Source organism: Poecile atricapillus, chromosome 33 (assembly GCF_030490865.1).
Source record: "Poecile atricapillus isolate bPoeAtr1 chromosome 33, bPoeAtr1.hap1, whole genome shotgun sequence".
Taxonomy (NCBI): domain Eukaryota; kingdom Metazoa; phylum Chordata; class Aves; order Passeriformes; family Paridae; genus Poecile; species Poecile atricapillus.
In genome coordinates this window covers 2,813,193-2,831,036 of record NC_081281.1, presented here as the reverse complement: position 1 = coordinate 2,831,036, position 17,844 = coordinate 2,813,193, and the positions used below count along the sequence as shown (strand labels likewise).

General features: G+C 58.3%; 2 protein-coding genes across 3 annotated transcripts; one reads left to right on the top strand and one right to left on the bottom strand.

Moving 5' to 3' along the window:
• Positions 1–7,329: 7,329 nt before the first annotated feature.
• Positions 7,330–12,621, bottom strand: RHBG (Rh family B glycoprotein). 2 transcript variants are annotated; one of them, XM_058860604.1, is made up of 11 exons: positions 12,383–12,621; positions 11,272–11,458; positions 10,718–10,868; positions 10,430–10,583; positions 9,967–10,133; positions 9,606–9,743; positions 9,326–9,459; positions 9,023–9,144; positions 8,204–8,277; positions 7,658–7,739; positions 7,330–7,498 (listed from the first exon to the last, which is right to left on the bottom strand). In XM_058860604.1, exons 1-10 carry the CDS (start codon positions 12,561–12,563, stop codon positions 7,674–7,676), a joined length of 1,374 nt encoding a protein of 457 aa, XP_058716587.1. In that variant the 5' UTR covers positions 12,564–12,621; the 3' UTR covers positions 7,330–7,498; positions 7,658–7,673. The 2 variants fall into 2 exon arrangements, with proteins under 2 accessions (XP_058716587.1, XP_058716586.1); XM_058860603.1 differs by having other exon boundaries at positions 7,330–7,739.
• Positions 12,622–15,013: 2,392 nt separating this feature from the next.
• Positions 15,014–17,287, top strand: HAPLN2 (hyaluronan and proteoglycan link protein 2). Its single transcript, XM_058860221.1, has 7 exons — positions 15,014–15,078; positions 15,217–15,302; positions 15,488–15,601; positions 15,926–16,276; positions 16,479–16,595; positions 16,696–16,881; positions 17,004–17,287. The coding sequence occupies exons 1-7, from the start codon at positions 15,014–15,016 to the stop codon at positions 17,285–17,287; spliced, it is 1,203 nt and encodes a 400-aa protein (XP_058716204.1).
• The last annotated feature ends 557 nt before the right edge of the window (positions 17,288–17,844 follow it).

The window sequence follows — 17,844 nt, the reverse complement described above, 5'->3', positions numbered from 1 at the left end:
GGATGGGGACTGGGAAATGGGGCTGGGCCAGTTCCCCGTGATCCTGGGACCCGTGCGCTCCTTTGGCCTCTCTGAGCCAGCCGAAGGGTGTCGGGGGGACTTGGCGTGGCTGAGGATCCAGCTGGGAGCCTGGATCTGAGCTGAATTAAAGCCGGTTGTCATGATAATGCCCCCCAGAGGAAGCAGGAGCCTTTTCAAGCCTTGCATGAAATACCTCAAAGGGTTTTGTGCAAGAAGTCTCTAAGATCTTCAACTGGTGGAAACCGAAGGTTGTTTGGGGAAATAGTGACCCACGGGGCACACGGGAAGGTGGCTAAGTGACAGGCAGCAGAGCGTGAGGACCCGGCTGTCCTGGGAGCTGGGGGCAGAAACGGTGGGGGGATAAAATCATCCCAGATTTATTCCCAGTGCTGTGTGGGGCTGGGAGAGAAGGAGGTTAACAAAACAAAATTACAACCCGTTTCTCTCCCTTGAAACGTGGCAAACTGCAAGGTGGCACAGGGGGGCAGGAGAGTGAAGGCATCAAATTGTCCAGTCCCCACCAAAACTCTGATTTATCCCCCTCCTTGTACATCTTCTGCAAAGCGGTGATCTGCTGCTCTCAGTTTGAGACCTACGAGGGCAAGGGGCTGCTCTTACGAGTCTCATCATCTCTGATGGCTGCACCTCCTAGAAACAAACCTGCTTCTTGTGGCTCCATCCTGGGCAACAGACTTTGATTTGTGAATTGGATGGATGCACAATTAATAGTAATAATAACAATAATAGCAACGAAATGTATTAATCAGTGACGGATGACAGACACGAAACCTGCAATTAGAAGTATTTTAGGATATGTAAAAATCCCTGTAAATGATTTGCAAATGAGGTGCAGACAGTAAAGCAGGCGGCAATGGAGATATTTTTGGGTTTTGCCTCAATGTGGGACTGCTCTGTTTTTAAGGTGCTTCAATGTGAATTGAATGTACAGACACGTTCCTGAGGGGAAGTCTTGTGTTGGAACTGCAAAATGTGTGACTGTTGCTCCAAAGTGTGGGATGTTCCTCCAGGACCAGTGAAATCCTACAGGGCAGGGCCAGCAGAGCTACAGACAGGAGCCTCAGTGATTCACAGACCTGCACGTGGAAATTGCACGGATTTAGATGGGAATTGTTGGAGCCTCTCTTGTGCCATTTGCACTTCAGGGGTGTGGTTACACATGGTACCAGATGTTACTCCAACCCTGTTAAAGGGCAGCTGGGATTCATATTGGATGATCTACACAATGTGAAATATTACATCTTTACCTGTGGGCAGGAGAATTCTGCAGTCTAATCCCAGAATCTGGTATTCTGGGACAGGAAGAAAAGTGGAGGGAAAATATTTGTGCTTTGGAGGATTCTGCTGTAACTCTGTGGAGTCCCTTTAGCCAGCAGGGATACCCATCCCTCTTAGGTGTGCTGGTACCTCCATGTAGCATGTGGAGCAGCTGGGATGCTGCAAAAGCTCTGTAGAAGGGCTGGGGATTGTGAGGAGTCTGGTTTGGGGCTTTTTCTCATTGTTTTTAGTCTGGTTTCTGCAGAAAATGAGATTTCTGCCATGACAGGGAATTCTGTCATTTCTCACTTCTCTCCCAGGAACTTCCGAAATAGGACGACTTCAGCTCCATTTGGCTCAATGTCAGTTTTTTATCCCCAGTCAGTGGGAGCTGCTTTGGTATTTCAGTTACATTTGTTTTTTCAGAAGCTCATTTCTACTGTTGGCTCTAAAAACCTGTTTTTACTTCAAGACAAGACTGGAGAAAGGGCTGTGAACCTTTCCCTTTGGACAGGGAGGGAGAGGGGTCTCTGTGGTGGGGGTGCAAACTGCAGATGCCTCAGCCTAACGAGCTCTGTGATTAACAAAGCATCAGAGCATTCCAGTCCAAGGGGGCTCCGGTCCAGAGTGTTTCTGAAGGAGGCTCACACACCTCGGACAGCGCTTGTCTGCTCCTGCCTGTTCTGAGACAGAGCTGCTGCTGGCTTCGGGCAGTTGCCTGTCCCAAGCCCACTGTGGTGGCCTTTGGGCAGTGACATGGGATCAGACAAAGGAGCAGGGTGTGATTAAAAGCCGTGGCTTGGGCTTTGCAGGTGTCCCATGCCAGGACAGGAAGGGGCAGCGGGTCGGCCTCTGCCAGAGCAGGGAGGGGACCAACCATCATCCCCTCCACGCTCGCCCTCCCGGCCTCCAGCCTGCTGGTCATGCCAATTTGTCACCAAGCTGGGATTTCAATTAAACCCCAAAAGAAGGGGTCAGAGGTTATGCAAACACGTTGGTAAAGGCCACTCGCCTGGAGGGCTCTCCCGGGGCCACTGGAGCCGGCCCCTTGCTTTACACAGTCCCGATTGACCCGGGCTGAGGCCGGCATTGTTCCCCCTGCTCCATTCAAGAGGCAGTTTGTCAATAAAATTGACCTCTCGACTCCTGGGGGTGCTGCCACCTCATCTTCCTCCCTTTGCTGACAGTTTGGCTGGAGCAGAGCTAACAGTCCCTCTGTGGTCCCCGTGCCCCTGGACATGCCAAGGGTGAGGGCAGAGATGGGAGCAGGAAGGCCTTGCAGCACTCACGGCAGCTTCTTCTCCTCATGGTGGTTTTTATTCTGGCTTCTGCCATTTGGGCTTTGGCACCTGAGGGCAGTTTCTGGCTGGACCCCTCAGAAACACCATCACAAGCAGCAGGTTCTGTTCGTTCTCTCCAGACCTCATTCTCCTTTCAGGGCACTCCTTCTCACAGCTGCCTCCACAAGAATCCCATGATGGTTTTCTGCCCCTCACCACCCAGGCTGGCTTGGGATGACACAATGGACACCAAAGTCCCACGCAAGGCAGCGCCTCTCCCTACCAAGCCATGTGCCCACCAGCACATCCACCCACCGTGGGCATGATCCCGCTTTCCAGGGAGGTGTGAGGCTTCCCGGTGGCTTTCGGTGGTGGGACTGCACCAGCCCCTGTGCTGGTGCACTAATTGCACTGGACAGCGTTGCAAACAAGCACTGCTTGAACCCACAAGCCTGAGGAGGCCATTTCAGCTGCGAGATAAATGGATATCGTGGAGCAAGTGGCAATTAGCGTGGGTAAAGAGCCCCTTAGTGACTGTCCCTTACATAACACCTTTGTTCCGGGCCCTTCACTTCATACTCAGTTTGTAAATAAACTTGACTCCCAGCTTTACTGGGGCCTTTATTCCCTCTTTATTTTATTTTATTATTCTTTGAACCCGGGGAAGAAGGAGTCGATTGTTCACCCCCAGGGACATGCAGCAATCTGAGGCCCTGCCTGGCCTGGCAGTGCCCACTCGCCCCAAAACGGGCACTGGCAGCAGCCCATGCCAGAGCCACCCACGCAGCCACCACAGCAGCGATTTTAATTGCTTTGCCCCCGCTGATGGTGCCCGGGGGCTCATTACGCCGCTGGCAATGAATGGGGGCCTGGAACATGTTTCTGTAATTGCAGTGGCAGTGGGGACTTTCACTGGGGGGTGCATTGGCAGGGGTCTGAGCTCTGCCCCCAAAGTTTCGGGTCAGGGATGAAGCCTGGGGGGCTCTGGATCACTCCAAGTGCAGGGACCTGTCTCTAACTCACATCATGTCCTCCCTGTCACCATCTAACCCGTGGGAGGCTTTTCCTACACCCGCGGTGCCGCTGCAGGGCTGGCAGTGAGCAGAGGCTCCAAGGCATGGTGGGATGTGCTTTGGAGGATTTGGGGCTTTGGGGGTGGTGTGGTGAGCAGGGCTCCATGGCTCTCCTGCCTTGTCACTTTAGCCAGGTCCTTTTCCAAAGGGCAGGGCTGCTTGGGGAGCTCTCGAGGTGTTCAGTGCCATGAGTGGTGGCTCCTCTCCACTGTCACTCTGCATGGGCTCTCTCCTTGCTGCTGGTCTTTCAAACCAGTGCTGGTGGTACTGGCCCGTACTGGGAACAGCTCTTTGTTCAGAGTGGGGATGGCTGGGCCCCTGCTCCTCTCCCGAGCCTTCCCTCTCCCATATGGTGCCCATTATTAGATGTGTGCACCAGCCTTGTCTGACAAGGAGCTTTACAGGTGTCGCTGGGATAACGATTCACACTCTAAGGAAGGTGGGAAAGATGATTAGCTGGCTTTCTATCAAACAGCACACGGCATCAGCTGCTCCGGGTGGTGGGGGCTGTGGATGTGTAAGGACATGTACGCCGGGAGCTCGGGGAGCCCAGGCTTTGTCCTGCTTCTAATTCCAATGGACTCTTGGGCACCTCTTTGTGTGCCTTAGTTTCCCCAGCTGTAGCAGAGGGATGTTGTTATTGCTTTGACTTGTAAAACACCCTTCGAGCAGCTGACTGAGCTCCTGCATTAGCAAGAGGTGAATTAGGCAGGTCTCTTGGCAGCTGGGCTGCCACGGAGAGGGCAAGGGGAGCTGTCAGAGCCGGGGCTCTCAGGGGACAGGGCTGGACACGGAGGACATGAATTAAACAAAGCCGCTGGACACAGGCATGCGGTGCAATGTGCCTGGAGTGTGCCCTGAAGGCTGTGAGAGCCCCGTGGCTTGGGGAAGGGTCTCTGGTGCCAGTGTGGCATGGGCACACGGATGTGTCCGTGCCCTGCCCTGCCTGATTTGTGTCTGTGTTTTTGTCCTGCTGGTGTATTTTAAATAAAGACTCATTTTAGCAGGCAGATCCCGGCACCCCTGAGCCTGACACGGACACTCTGCACACCCAACCCCTGCGAGCCGGTGGAATATCTTCAGCTCTTTCCACACCTTGAATACTGTTGGAGAGAGAGGCAAAAGGGGAAAACGGGAGTAAAATGAGCTGTTCTCAGCTGTCCTTCGCTCCAGTGCAGGGAAAGCTGTTCTGTCTCACGTTACGTCTCCCCAGGTCAGGCTGCGATCCGGAGGTGAGCCCTGCCTTGAGAAGTGACGGAGCAGAGGGGCTCCCTGCAGGGCTGGGGAAACTGAGGCACGAGCGGAGTCTGGCACCCAAACCACCCCCGAGGCAGCGGAGGTGTGAATGGGGTGCTCGCCCAAGCTCCTCGTGCTCAGTCGGGGTGCGATCCTCACCCCGACACCACCGCGACCCTCCCGTCCCGGGACGGCCCCGGGCGCTGCGGGCAGAGCCGGCGCTGCCTCTCCCCGAGGCCGGGGCCGGCGGGATTATCTGCTTAGCTGCACCATCTGTTCCTCAAACTGCCATCATTATGTTCAACTTGGGAAGAAAACGGCCCCTACAGAGAAGCAATTTGTTCGCTGACTAAACCTTTCAGGCTCTCGCCGTCCCCGGCTCCCGCCGCCGCCGCACGGAGAGCTCCGCGCTCGGGGCCGCGCTTAAACAACCGCGGGCCGGGCACGCCGGGAACGGGCGTGGGGAGGGCGCAGGGCTCCCCTAATCCCATTACAAAACATAACAGCCTTTCAGAGGGGCCGGGGGCCGGGCGAGGGGAGGAGGAGGGAGGTCCATTTCACACCCGACCCCGACGTCTGGGGGTCTCGCAATGATCTCACTGGAGGGGCTTTTCTTCCCGTCGCTGTGGGTTGCTTTAGAAATGTGCTGCGAGGAGATCAGAAAGGAGAAGGGGCTTCCTGGGAAAGGGGAGGAGAGGGCTGGGAAGGAGGTGAGGTGGAAGGGGGTGGCGTGGGGTTGGGATGAGCCCTGCACCTCGGGCTAAGGGTGACGACTGGAGCCCAGCACCTCCTTGCTGGGGCACCAGCCCTCGTGCCCCTTCTCCCTCTTGCATCCCTCCTCTCCCTCTAGCATCCCTCCTCTCCCTCTAGCATCCCTCCTCTCCCTCTAGCATCCCTCCTCTCCCTCTTCCATCCCTCCTGTCCCTCTAGCATCCCTCCTGTCCCTCTAGCATCCCTCCTGTCCCTCTAGCATCCCTCCTGTCCCTCTAGCATCCCTCCTCTCCCTCTAGCATCCTTCCTCTCCCTCTAGCATCCCTCCTGTCCCTCTTGAATCCTTCCCCTCCCTCTAGCATCCCTCCTCTCCCTCTAGCATCCTTCCTCTCCCTCTAGCATCCCTCCTCTCCCTCTTGCATCCTTCCTCTCCCTCTAGCATCCCTCCTCTCCCTCTAGCATCCTTCCTCTCCCTCTAGCATCCTTCCTCTCCCTCTAGCATCCCTCCTCTCCCTCTAGCATCCCTCCTCTCCCTCTAGCATCCCTCCTCTCCCTCTAGCATGTCACAGGGACATGGGTACAGGGATGTGTCCTCCCCTGCTGCCTGAGCAGGGAGTGGGGCTGCGGTCCCTGCAGAAGCCTCCCCCAGTGCCTGCAGAGATGGGTGACCCACTTCCCTGTGTTTTGTCACAGAATTTCAGTGACACCAAAGCATTTAATGTGCTGATTTCACCAGTTTTCTGTGATGGACAATGAAAATGGGAAAAGTTAGTTTGACAGTTTGATAGTTTGACTTATACAAAAGCAGGAAGTTTTGACTTAATGCTGTGTTTTAAAGCGACGTTTTATGATCACCTGCAAACAGGTGCTTTTCATTAACTATTTGCATTTTTTTGTTCAGTCAATTAAAGAGAACCTGTGTGCTTCAACAGCAGCAGATATCAGAACAAGAGGGTCCCACCTGTGGCTACTTTAGTTGGGAGGCAAAGCATTTGCCCCAAACTTTGCTGTGCTGGCCCTGCACCCCTGTCCCCTGTGTGTGGGTAGGGCTGTGGTCCCCTCCTCAGGGGTGGTGGCACACCTGTGCCTGCAGGATCCCCACATGGTGGGTGCTGGAGCCTGGCAACCACCCCAGACTCATGGGAAATGGGACCCCAAGGTGTCCCCCCCACCGGGGACCCCCATCACATCCTCCATGGCCCCTCTAGGAGTCCTCTGGGGCTGTGCCCCTGCTCCAGTTGCTGCAGGACCCTCTGTGGCTTCATTCGAGGTGAACACCACATTCCCAGGGTGTTCCCATCTGCTCCCAGGCAGGGTGACAGCCTCTTTGTGGGGGGCAGTGGGGCCCTGGTTCTGGGGTTTTGGGGCTGCAATGCCAGTGGTGCTGGGGACCCCGGTGTCACCCTGCTCCTGCCCCTGGGTGCTGCCTGCTCAGGCTGTCCCACGCTCCAGCCACTGCACCATCCTCAGGTGGATGGGGCAACCCACGAAACCCAACAAATGGGCATCAGTGTTTGGGGTGCAGGGAAAACTGAGGGGCTTTGCCTTCCTCACTGGATGACACCCAAAGGAAACAGCCAGCAGAGCTGGGTAGGTGCCAGGAGAATTCAGGGGAAAATCCTGAAGCTACAAATAAATACGTATATTTTAATTGTCGTGTACAAAAGTGTCTGTACAAAGTCTGCTGCTTTCTGTTCAGCCTCCTGTGCCCATTCCCCAACACAGTCATCCCTCCTCCCCTCATTGCCTTCCTTCAGAGAGCAGCTGATGGGGAAATTAAGCAAGGAGCAGAGAGGGGAAGTGGCTGAGCCAAGCCTGGACACCCCGAGGTGACCTCGGGAGCAAAAGTTGCTCCCACAACAAGCACTGGGATCCTGCAGCACCTCTTCACCTTGCAAAGGCCTGTGGACACCCAGCTATTCCCAAAACGTTTGGGACCAGGAGCTGACTCCCACATGGGAACAAGCATGACCGTCTCCAGAGCAGGCTGCTGGGAAGGTCAGGCTGCCAGAAGCCAGCTGGCACTGGCAGTGACAGACCACTGGTGGTGCAGGAACTCACTGGGGATTCGGGGTCATTACACCAAGGTGCTGATGCCCAGCTCCTTCCCGCTTGCCCTGTGCTCACATCCTTCCTCAGCCACCTGCAGCAGAGACATGGACAGGGGCAGAAATGGGCGCTACTCCAGGCAGGGTGGGGGCAGGAGAAAATGGCCTCGAGTTGCACTAGAAAGGTTTAGATGGAATATTGGGGGAAATTCTTTCACTGGAAGAGTTGTCCAGCTCTGGCACAGGCTGCCCAGGGGAGTGCTAAAGTCACTGTCCCTGGAGGGATTCAACAGACTGGTGGATGTGGCCCTTGGGGACATGTTTTAGTGGTGGCCTTGGCAGTAGTTGAATGGTTGGACCTGGTGCTTTAAGAGGGCTTTTCCAACCTAAAATGAGTCAGGAATTCTAAGTCCATGACCAGGGGCATTTACTGCAGCTCTCCTGCCCTAAATGCTGCTGCCAGAGGAGGGAGGGTTCCAACAGCTGGGGGGAAATATCCAACCTCTGCTGCTGCCCGAGACCCATAAACCCCTTTTTACCAACAATTCCCCAGCTTTACCTCCCATAAGACGGTGTTTTCCATGTACTGCGCATCCGGGGAACACCTCAGCACCTTGATTTTCAGGACGGCACCTGAGGACGCCGAAGCCGGGCGAGGGCGTCTGAGAGCGGGGCGGCCGCTGCCCGGGCTTCCCCTGACATCTAGCGGCAGCGGCGGGGACCGGGGCAGCGGGGAAATACAGACCGGGGGAGCGGGGAAATACAGACCGGGGGAGCGGGGAGCAGGGCAACGGGGACCGGGGGAGCGGGGGGAACGGGGACCGGGGGAGCGGGGACCGGGGGGAGAGGGGACCGGGGGAGCGGGAACCGAGGGAGCGGGGGAATACAGACCGGGGGAGCGGGGAGCGGCGGTACGGGGACCGGGGGGAGCGGGGACCGGGGGAATACAGACCGGGCGAGCGGGGAGCGGGGCAGCGGGGAGCGGGGGAGCGGGGGGAACGGGGACCGGGGCAGCGGGGACCGGGGGGAACGGGGACCGGGGGGGTACAGACCGGGGGGAGCGGGGATCGGGGCAGCGGGGACCGGGGGGAACGGGGAGCCGCCACCGGGAGAGCCCAGACCGGGGAGAGCACAGACCCGGGCAGGGAGCCGGGACCGGGAGGAGCACGGACTCGGGGGAGCCCAGCCCGAGAGGAGTAAAACCCGGTGGATAGCCCCGACCTCCACTGGGTTTGCACAGTGCTGAGCACCGCTGGGCTCTGCCCGGCCTGCCTGATGGGGATGCTTTGCTTTGGGGCTGCTCCTGCCCTTTCCCCCAAACCCATCAATCCTCCTGCCCCTCGTACCCTCCAGCCTGTTCCACTGGAGCAGAACTCACCTGTGAGGCAGCCCCCGAGCACTGCAAACAGCAGGGTGAGGGGCAGAGCACCGAGCTGGATGAACGCTTGGTCAGTGACTGTCCGGCTGCCCTGGGCCACCAGTGGGAATACAAGCTCCAGCCTGCAAGCCAGAGGGGACAGGTTTTTGGGCTTTTAGGAGTTGGTTGGGGTCATGGCTCTGGGTAATGTCTTCTAAAGGGGTTCTGTAACAGGGTGAGTGGAGCAGTCCTGACCTCAGGGGTTGTGGTGGCCCCAGCTTGGTGCATGGAGTCACTGGCATCCCTGATTCTGGCTCCTCTCACCTGTCACCGTAAGTGTCTGCGGTGGCCAGCAGTGTCAGCAGGGTCCCCAGCAAGGCCCCCAGTATTCCAGGCAGCCCATGGATGTTGTGAACCCCCCACGTGTCCTGGATTTTCAACCTGGAGTGTAGAACAGGCTGGGGAGAGCACAGGGAAGAGCTGGGATGGGCGATGGGGGTCCATTGCCCAGGGAGGCTGTGCTGCAGCCCCGTGCTTGCAGGTTTGGGAGCAGATGATCCCCTGACCTGGGATCAGTGTCCTTGGCTGTCCCCAGGGGACTCACCGTGAAGAATCTGAAGCCAAGTGGGGAGATCAGACCAACCAGAAACCCTGCGATGAGGGACCCGAAGGGGGTGACCAGCATCTCCCCAGCCATACCCATCACAGCCATGCCAGCCAGCGTGGCATCCTGGATCTGAACCTGATGGAGCAGGACATGGTCAGGGAAACTGGCTCCAAGGAGAGCATCAGCATGGGACTGGGAGGAGGGGTTGTCTTCCTCAGGGATTTAATTGGTTCTTAATGAACCTAAGAAAGCCTAACAGTCCTCCCCTTCTGCCCTGGGTGTGTTTGGGCTTGCCATTCCTGTGGGACAGGATGTGGGCAGGGCACGAAGCTTGGGTTTGTCCCAGGACAGGACCTACCATCCGTGGGGTGCTCTCCTCATAGAGGACAGGAGAGAGGATGAAGGTGGCAATGGTACTCGCCACCAGTGACAAGTAGGAGTTGAGCACTGCCCAGTTCTCAGCATTATCGTGGGCAGTGGTGGCAGAGGTGAAGCTGGGCCAGAAGATCCACAGGTAAATGGTTCCTGCAGGGAATAGAACAGGCAGCTCTTGGTGCTGGAGTTGACCCTTTGTGGGACAGAAACTTCTTGCAAGTGCCAAGAGATGCAAGTGGCCACAGCTTTTGGCTGTGAAAAAGGAAAAGCTTTTTCTAGGAGAGGGTGGTGCAGCCACACAACAGGTCCCTGGGGAGGTGGAGGACCTCCTTGGTGGTTTGCAGGATTGTCCTGGTCAAAGCCACAGCCTCCCTGTCCTCATATGGGTTACAATCCTTCCAGCACCAGCTCTGTGACTCAGGTGTTGTAGGATTTGAGCTCCATACCAACCACAGCAAAGACATCCGTCTGGTGCCCCGTGTCCTGCCGCTCTTCCCTCTTCCTCTTGTCCCTGCAGGGCTGGTACAAGACCCGTGAAACCACCAAGCCGAAATAAGCACCAAAGGTGTGGACGGTCAAGGAGCGTCCACTGTCGCTTACCTGGTGAGTACAGAAAAGCACCGTGCAGGAAGTGGGGATGAGGGATTTGTCTCTCCAGACAAGGCAGAACTTGACATGAGGAGCCTAAAGCCAGGGCCACTCCCTTGCTGGTGGCTCCCCAGTCAGTGACTCACCCCCATGAGACTGAGCAGGATGTATTCATTGAGAGTGCACAGGGTGACTTCCAGCAGGGCCAGCAGCAGCATCTGGACAGGATTTACCCTGCCTAGAACAGCTCCAGCGGAGATCAGAACAGCTGCGGTGCAGAAGTCAGCACTGACCATGCTGGGAAGGAGAGGAAAGGTGTGGGACTGGACCTGGCACTGCCAGGGATGAGCACAGGGGCTGGGGAGAGCTGGGTGGGATCAGGACAGGAGCCTGCAGCACAGGCCCTGCATCCCACTGCTCCTGCAAGCTGAACAGGCAGAGCCTTGTGATGCTGGTGACAAAGGGATGGCTGGGCTTGAGGCAGGTGGTGGCCAGAGTGCCCCCAAAATGCCTGCTGCAGTTTGGCAGTACTTACACAGCCCTTGCTAGGGCGGTACTCAAGCGACCCAGAGGCCTGGTCCCACTTGTCTTCAAAACCCTCCTCCAAAGCAGAGCCGTGATTTTACAGAGGAGGGAGCCCGTGTGCCAGGGCTGGGCTGGGATGAGCTGTCTGGGCAGCAGCAGCTCCCTCCTGCCTTACCTCGGAGCTCCCACATAAATTTTGCCATTGAGGAAGAAGTAAAAAAATCCCTGGATCAGAAGAGCCCACTGGATGGTGAAGGCTATGATGAGGATGATGATGGCCGCACTGCCTGGCCCATAGCGGCTGAGGAATGCCACCAGGAGCCCGAAGCTGAGGAGCACTTGGATGTGGACATCCTGGAAACCTGGTGGAGGAGAAGCACAAGGGTGGGTCTGAGATGCCAGCACCCGTGGGACCTTTGTGCTGCCCCTGAAAGCATCACGTCCCAATTCATGGGATGAGGAGAGAGGAAGGATGAGAAGAGAATTGGGGTTAGTTTGGTACCATTTGGTGGCAAACTAGAGGATGAGGGGTTTGATTCTTGCTTGGGCTAAATGCCCTTTGCACCCACAGCTGACAGCTGTGGCCCAGCCTTCTCCATGAGTCACTGCCTGGGTGGGGTTATGTGGGCAGGTGAAACTGGGAGAACCTGCCAGCTGCCAGCTCCCTGCCCAGCGGCTCCATCGCTCCCCTCTCTCTGCCAGGGCACTCTGAAGCTCCTGTCCCACTGACTGCCTTGTCTTTGGCTCAGGAAAGCGAGGGGCAGCCCCTTACCCTGGCAGTTCTGCAGTGATGCCCAGCATGCAGTAGGATGCTCCCAGCAGGGCAGACCCCCAGCCTCCCTTGGGACCCTCTGGTAGCACCCAGGGACGCAAATCCTCTGTGGAAGGGGCTTGGTGTAAATCCCCTGGCACTGCAGAACCCAGCCTATCAGTGGAGAGCTCTGCAGACCCTAAAGTGCCAGGAGAAGCTGCTGTGCTCCCTACCAGGCATGGGATGATGATCCCTAGCTTTTCACTGCTCTCAGTGCTCCTCCTGTAACATGTGTCCTAGACCCAAATGTCCCTCTCTTGGAGCTGGCTCTGTCCAAGCATCTCAGAAATCCTTGCAGCACGTGTGCTTTACCCCCTCTGGGATGCACCAGTCCCCCAACCCTGCAGCTGGAAGTTCCCTCTCAGTTTCAGTCTGGAGCCTGTGACAGGTCTGCAGGCTGAACTGGCACGGTGGCACCCGGTGCCATGCCCTCAGCAGAGCGGCTCTCGTGCACCCACGGCCGTGGGGTACTCACGGCGCTGCTGGAACGCCGAGTCCTGGTTTCTCTGGCTGCACTTCAGCTGCGGGGGACACAGGCCAGGGCTGCTCTCGGGGCTGTACCGGACAAACACGGCGAAGAGGAGGATGTTGAGGATTTGGAGGAGGAAGCACAGCCCGGAGAGCCGGAGCCTCGAGGCTGCTGTGAGCTCAGGCATGTTGGGGGGCAGCCAGGGCAGGTGAACCCCTGTGAATGGGGTGCATGAGGAGAGCCACGCTGGGACTGCAAACTCCTCCTGCTGGGGTGGCTGCCAGGTCCTGCCCACATCTCCTGCACCTCGAAGGGAGTGCCGGGAGCGGGACAGCGCTGCCAACACGGAAACTCGGCACTGGATGCCCTGGCACGCCTCCATACCTGCCTGTGCCGTATCAGGTGGCTCCGGCCACTGTGCTGGGAAATGTGTGGGGTCAGTGTCCCTCTCTGCTGGGTGCAGGAGGGGCAGGGGGAGGATTTGGGCTGGGGAAGGAGCTGTGGGTGGGGTTTCAGCCCCTGCATTGTAGGAACACGGTGTTTTTGGGGACTGGGTGAGGCAGAGGAAGTGGAGGGTGATGCACCCGCTGTGGAGGTGCTGGCTCACCAAAGTCCCACTAAGCTAGGCTTAAATTCCCTGGTCAGAAGCTAAAACGAGTGCTCAGGAGGCTTTGAGGATGAGGTTTCCTGTGGGCCTGTGAGGGGAGAAGGAGAATCTGAGCCTTGAAGAACAAGAGCAAGGAGCAGAGTCATGTTGCAATCCTCCTCCCGGGGGGACCCCTCTGTCCCACCCTCTGCGGTGAGAGCCCCTCTCGTCTCAGGGCACAGGCGGCCGAGGGGGTCCTGGAGTGGACACAACACGGACTCAAAGCATCAACACAGACACAGGAGGCTCAAACTCGCTGGAATAATCCCGGGTTTATTGTCTGTCGTCCATCCGGGGCAAGAGAGAGACTGAAATGCCCTGGGTCTTATCTCTTATACCAGGGGGCAGGGGTGATCAGGGGATGCAGGGAGGTCACAGCCAGTGGGAAGGGGGAAGGGAAAGAAGGTTCTCAGGTAGGAACTAACATTACACAAACCAGAGGTGAGTTTTACCCTTGGGAGATACCAAGATTTTTAGATGCACTACAACAGACTCAGAGGCTCCTGATAGAGCCCACGCCAGGAGCTGGGGGAGCTGAGCACGAGGGGTTCCTTGGCTTTTCTTTGGCTGCCTCTGCTTCTGCAGAGGTGTTTGTATTGCACCAAGAGTGGGTGCAGATCCCAAAAAGGGAGAAAAAGAGACAAGGAGCAGAGAAGTAACACAGTGTGTGTTTGGGAAATGGCTTGGGTGACTCCTTTCCACAGCTCTGGGCCCAACTCTGAACTCAGTGGTGGGCTGGGGTCATGGCCTGATCCCAACAGGATGGGGACGGGGGATGAGTCACTTATGGGAGCCCCTGCAAGTGTTCTGCTTTGGGCTGTGGTTTTGTGAGTGCTGGGGACTGTAGCTGGTGCCTTCACTTGGGAAAAATGTGAGAAACGCTCAGCTCATTTCTGGTACCACAGAGCTGGGAATCAGCATCCTCCAGGCCAGAAGCCCAGAGCTGCTGCTGGGGGAGAACAGGATCTGTGGATCTGTGGGCACAGGAGGTGTGAGGGAGGGAGATGACAGACTCTCTGAAGAGCCATGGACCCAGCTGATAACTGTCAGGAGCTTTGAGGGAGGAGCTTGCAGTGCTGCTGCTCCAGTTCAGCCTCCCTCAGCCTGGGGAGAGCAAAGCTACAGGCACCTTTTCCTCTTTACAGTGAACCAAAGCTCTGACCATTCTGAGCTGGAAGAAGGCTTCCAGTTCATCCTGCTGGCATCAAAAATGATGCCCCTCCTTGAAAAGAGGCTGGAAGCAGTGGGGAGAAGGTGGGGGACGAGGGCCTGGGGACTTAACATGCACCCTGATGCCCTTTCTGGCGGGGACAGCTGTTTGCTGTGCTGTGCGTGCCATGGTGAGGCCGGGGTGATGCTGGGGACAGGCGCTGCTTGTCCTCTGCTTCCTTTGAGAAGAGCTTCCTCCAGCCCTGGAGATGGACCCTGGGGGAGGGAGAAGTTGCTGGAGCTCAGAACACAGCCCCATTGTGTGTCTGTGTTTTGCTCCCGGCAACGTCCTGGCCCGAGGTGATGATGGGGAAGCCTCTCCGATGCCTTTTCAGAGGGCAGGATAACTCCACTGGGACTCCATCCCTGGCACAACCCTCTAGAGCCTCAAGGGATGGGAACATCATCCCTTCATCAGGGACAGGGAGAGGGGGACAAAGTCAACCATTGCCCTGCTGCCTGTGGGATCAGAGAGCACCGTCCCAGCACTGGGGGCTGATGCTGAGGGGGGGCTTTTCCAGCCCAAGAGGCTGCTGGAGCCCAATGCAGAACTGTCCTTTTCCCTGGATTCCCAAAGCTGTGGCCTGCAGATAAAGGGATGTTTGTTAGCTGGGCACACTGTGTTTTGCCGAGCAGAACAATAAAGAGAAAGACACTCACAATGGGAAATTGTGCTTCCTCCTCCCTGTGCGCTCCTCGGGGAGGTGTTGGAGGGGAAAAAAAAAGAGAAGAAAGCGAGAAGAGACGGTGACAGGGCAGGGAGCAAAGGCACGGCCGGCACCATGGGAGCGGGCATCAAGGGCCCGCGGGGCCACAGGGCTGCCAGGACACTGCCAGCCCCAGGACGGTGACGGGGTGGCTGGGAGCACCTGCTCGCCACCTCCCGTGTCCCCGTGTCCCCGTGTCACCTCTTCCCAGGAGCCTCGTGGCGCAGGTCCGGCCTTCCCAGCACCCTCGGCCCCACCATGGGGTGTTCATGACGGAGACGGGAAGCAGCAGGAGCTGGGGCAGCACGCGGGCTGGGGGCGTTGGATGGGCACTGCGGCTCCCCGAAGGACACGTCTGGGGACGGTAAGAGGCCGGGGGGTGGCAGGAAGGAGGGTTGGCACAGTCTGTGGGGTCGGTGTCCTGCAAGCGGTGTCCCCTCTGCACAGTAAATGTCAGAGAGCCCCCGCAGAGCAGGACCACATCCTCCAGGCCCCACCAAAGCTGGGCTGTGTCCCACTGCGTGTCCCTGACCCCTGTGATCCCCCCAGGCACCATCCTGCCCCCGGCTCTAAGGATGCACAGGCTGCTCCTGCTCGGCTGCCTCTGGCTCCTGGCAGCACCCCCAGCGTCCAGCATCTTCCAGAGGCCGACGGGGACCCCAGGTAGGGAGCAGGGCCTGGCAGGAGGACAGGGAGCCTGGGTGAGGATCAGGGCAGGGGGACAGGGTGTGGAGCCCGTGTAGGGAGCAGGGCCTGCAGGGAGGACTGGGCACTGCTGTTCAGAGTCGGTGCTGGAGCGGGGAGGTGAAGCTGGGCGGGTCCAGCCAGGGCAGGCGCTGAGCTGTGCCTCCTGAAGGTGCAGGAGAGACGAAGAGGAGCCAGGATGGGTGAGAGGAACCATGAGATGCCGGTGAGGGTTGAGGGGTGCTCGGGGAGGTGTCAGAGGAACGGTGGCCAGTCGGTGCTGAGGCTGCCTGGGGGCTGCAGCCCCAGCGCGCCTGCAGTACCTGCTGGAGCCCCTCCACCCCACGGTGCACACGAGGCGTGGTGCCACGGCCACCCTGCCCTGCGTCCTGCGCGCCCTGCCCCACAACTACCGTGTCAAGTGGAGCAAGGTGGAGCCGGCCAACTACCGGGAGAACATCATCATCATCACCAATGGGCTGTACCACAAGAACTACGGGCCGCTGAGCCCGCGGGTGCACCTGCGGCACAGCCACCGCTACGACGCCTCGCTCACCATCACCGATGTGGCGCTGGAGGACGAGGGGCGGTACCGCTGCCAGCTCGTCAACGGGCTGGAGGATGAGAGCATCTCGCTCATGCTGCACCTGGAGGGTGAGGCTGGGCTACATCTCTGGGGGGTGTGGCAGGAGGGGGACCCTCAGCTGGAATGGAGGAGTGTGGCTCTGCCTCCACCCATGTCCCACATTGCATCGCCCCATTCCCCAGCCTTAAATTCAGCACTGAATCCCCAGGGATGTTAAGTCAAAGCCTCCCTGGGGAGAGCGTTGCCCTCAACCTGTCCCTGTCCCTCTAGGCGTCGTCTTCCCTTACCAGCCCAGCAATGGGCGCTACAAATTCAACTACCACGAAGCCAAGAGAGCCTGCGAGCAGCAGGACTCGCGCCTCGCCACCTACCAGCAGCTGTACAAAGGTGAAGCATTCACAAAAAACTCCTTTTCAGCCCTAAACCACACCTGTCCAGCTATGGGGAGGAGGGAGGTGCCGGTGCTGAGCCCCCTCTCTCCCCACAGCCTGGACGGAGGGTCTGGACTGGTGCAACGCCGGCTGGATCCTTGACGGGACCGTCCACTACCCCATCATCAACTCGCGGGAGCCGTGTGGTGGCCGCCTCCTCCTGCCCGGTGTCCGGACCTATGGCGCCAGGGACAAGCAGAAGGACCGATTCGATGCTTTCTGCTTCACCTCTGCTCTCCAAGGTAGCGCTGCGGTCCCCTGTCCTCACAGCATCACCATGCCTTGCTGCCCACCCGGATTTGCAGCGGGGCTGGGGTTGTTTGCAGGAAGGTGCTCATCCACCGTGTCCCACTTCCACCCCCAGGCCAGGTCTACTTCATCCGGGGCCACCTGAACTTCAAGGAGGCCGGGCAGGCGTGTCGCAACCACGGGGCTGCCATTGCCAAGGTGGGACAGCTCTACTCGGCCTGGAAGTTCTCACAGCTGGATCGCTGTGACGGGGGGTGGCTGGCGGACGGCAGCGTCCGATACCCCATCACCACCCCCCGCGAGCGCTGCGGGGGGCTCCCTGACCCTGGTGTCCGCAGCTTCGGCTTCCCCAGCAAGGAGATGAGGACCTACGGTGCCTACTGCTTCGTAGGGAAGTAAGGACACTGGGAGGAGAGGGGGGCTGAGCAGAGGGGACAGTGGTGGGACACCAGTCCTCATCAGCTGGGCAGAGGCTTGAGGCGGGGTAGGAGGGGTGGTCTCCCAGCGATTTTGGGTGGTTTGGGCAGCCTCTGGTTAAGTGATGGAGCTGGATGTGGGTTCTTGGTGCGTCCCCCAATGGAGTGCCCGTGTCCCAGCCTGCTGTGAGGCTTGTGGGGTGTTTGGGATGTACTGGAGAAGCCAGACCCACTGCTGGACCAGGAATGGGGGTCTAATCCAGGCTCCCAGCAGATGGCACAGGCTGCCCATTCCCCAACCCTGGTGAATCCCTCGCCCCACCCTCACTCCCCACAGCCGTGAGGACTATGGCTGATGACTCTGGCTGCTGCAAGTGCAGAGGACTCGGGCTGGGCATTAACGAGTGTGACTAATGGCGTGTTGCCTTTTCAATTAATAAAGCAACAGCAAAACTGTGTGGCAAAGGCACACACTTGCCTGGCTCCTTTCCCTGGGGCCATCTGGCCTCTCCATGAGGGGAATTTGACAGGGACTTTCCA

What these genes read in the sequence shown, in the direction of transcription:
- RHBG (XM_058860603.1), bottom strand. Translation starts at nt 12,563, where the DNA reads ATGCCTGAGCTCACAGCAGCCTCGAGGCTCCGGCTCTCCGGGCTGTGC. An exon ending in CTCGGCGTTCCAGCAGCGCC is followed by an intron (nt 11,459 to 12,382) that starts GTGAGTACCCCA and finishes CTCCTCCACCAG; the next exon opens with GTTTCCAGGATGTCCACATC. An exon ending in GGATGTCTTTGCTGTGGTTG is followed by an intron (nt 10,134 to 10,429) that starts GTATGGAGCTCA and finishes TATTCCCTGCAG; the next exon opens with GAACCATTTACCTGTGGATC.
- HAPLN2 (XM_058860221.1), top strand. Translation starts at nt 15,014, where the DNA reads ATGGGAGCGGGCATCAAGGGCCCGCGGGGCCACAGGGCTGCCAGGACA. An exon ending in ACACTGCCAGCCCCAGGACG is followed by an intron (nt 15,079 to 15,216) that starts GTGACGGGGTGG and finishes TTCATGACGGAG; the next exon opens with ACGGGAAGCAGCAGGAGCTG. An exon ending in GAAGGACACGTCTGGGGACG is followed by an intron (nt 15,303 to 15,487) that starts GTAAGAGGCCGG and finishes TGATCCCCCCAG; the next exon opens with GCACCATCCTGCCCCCGGCT.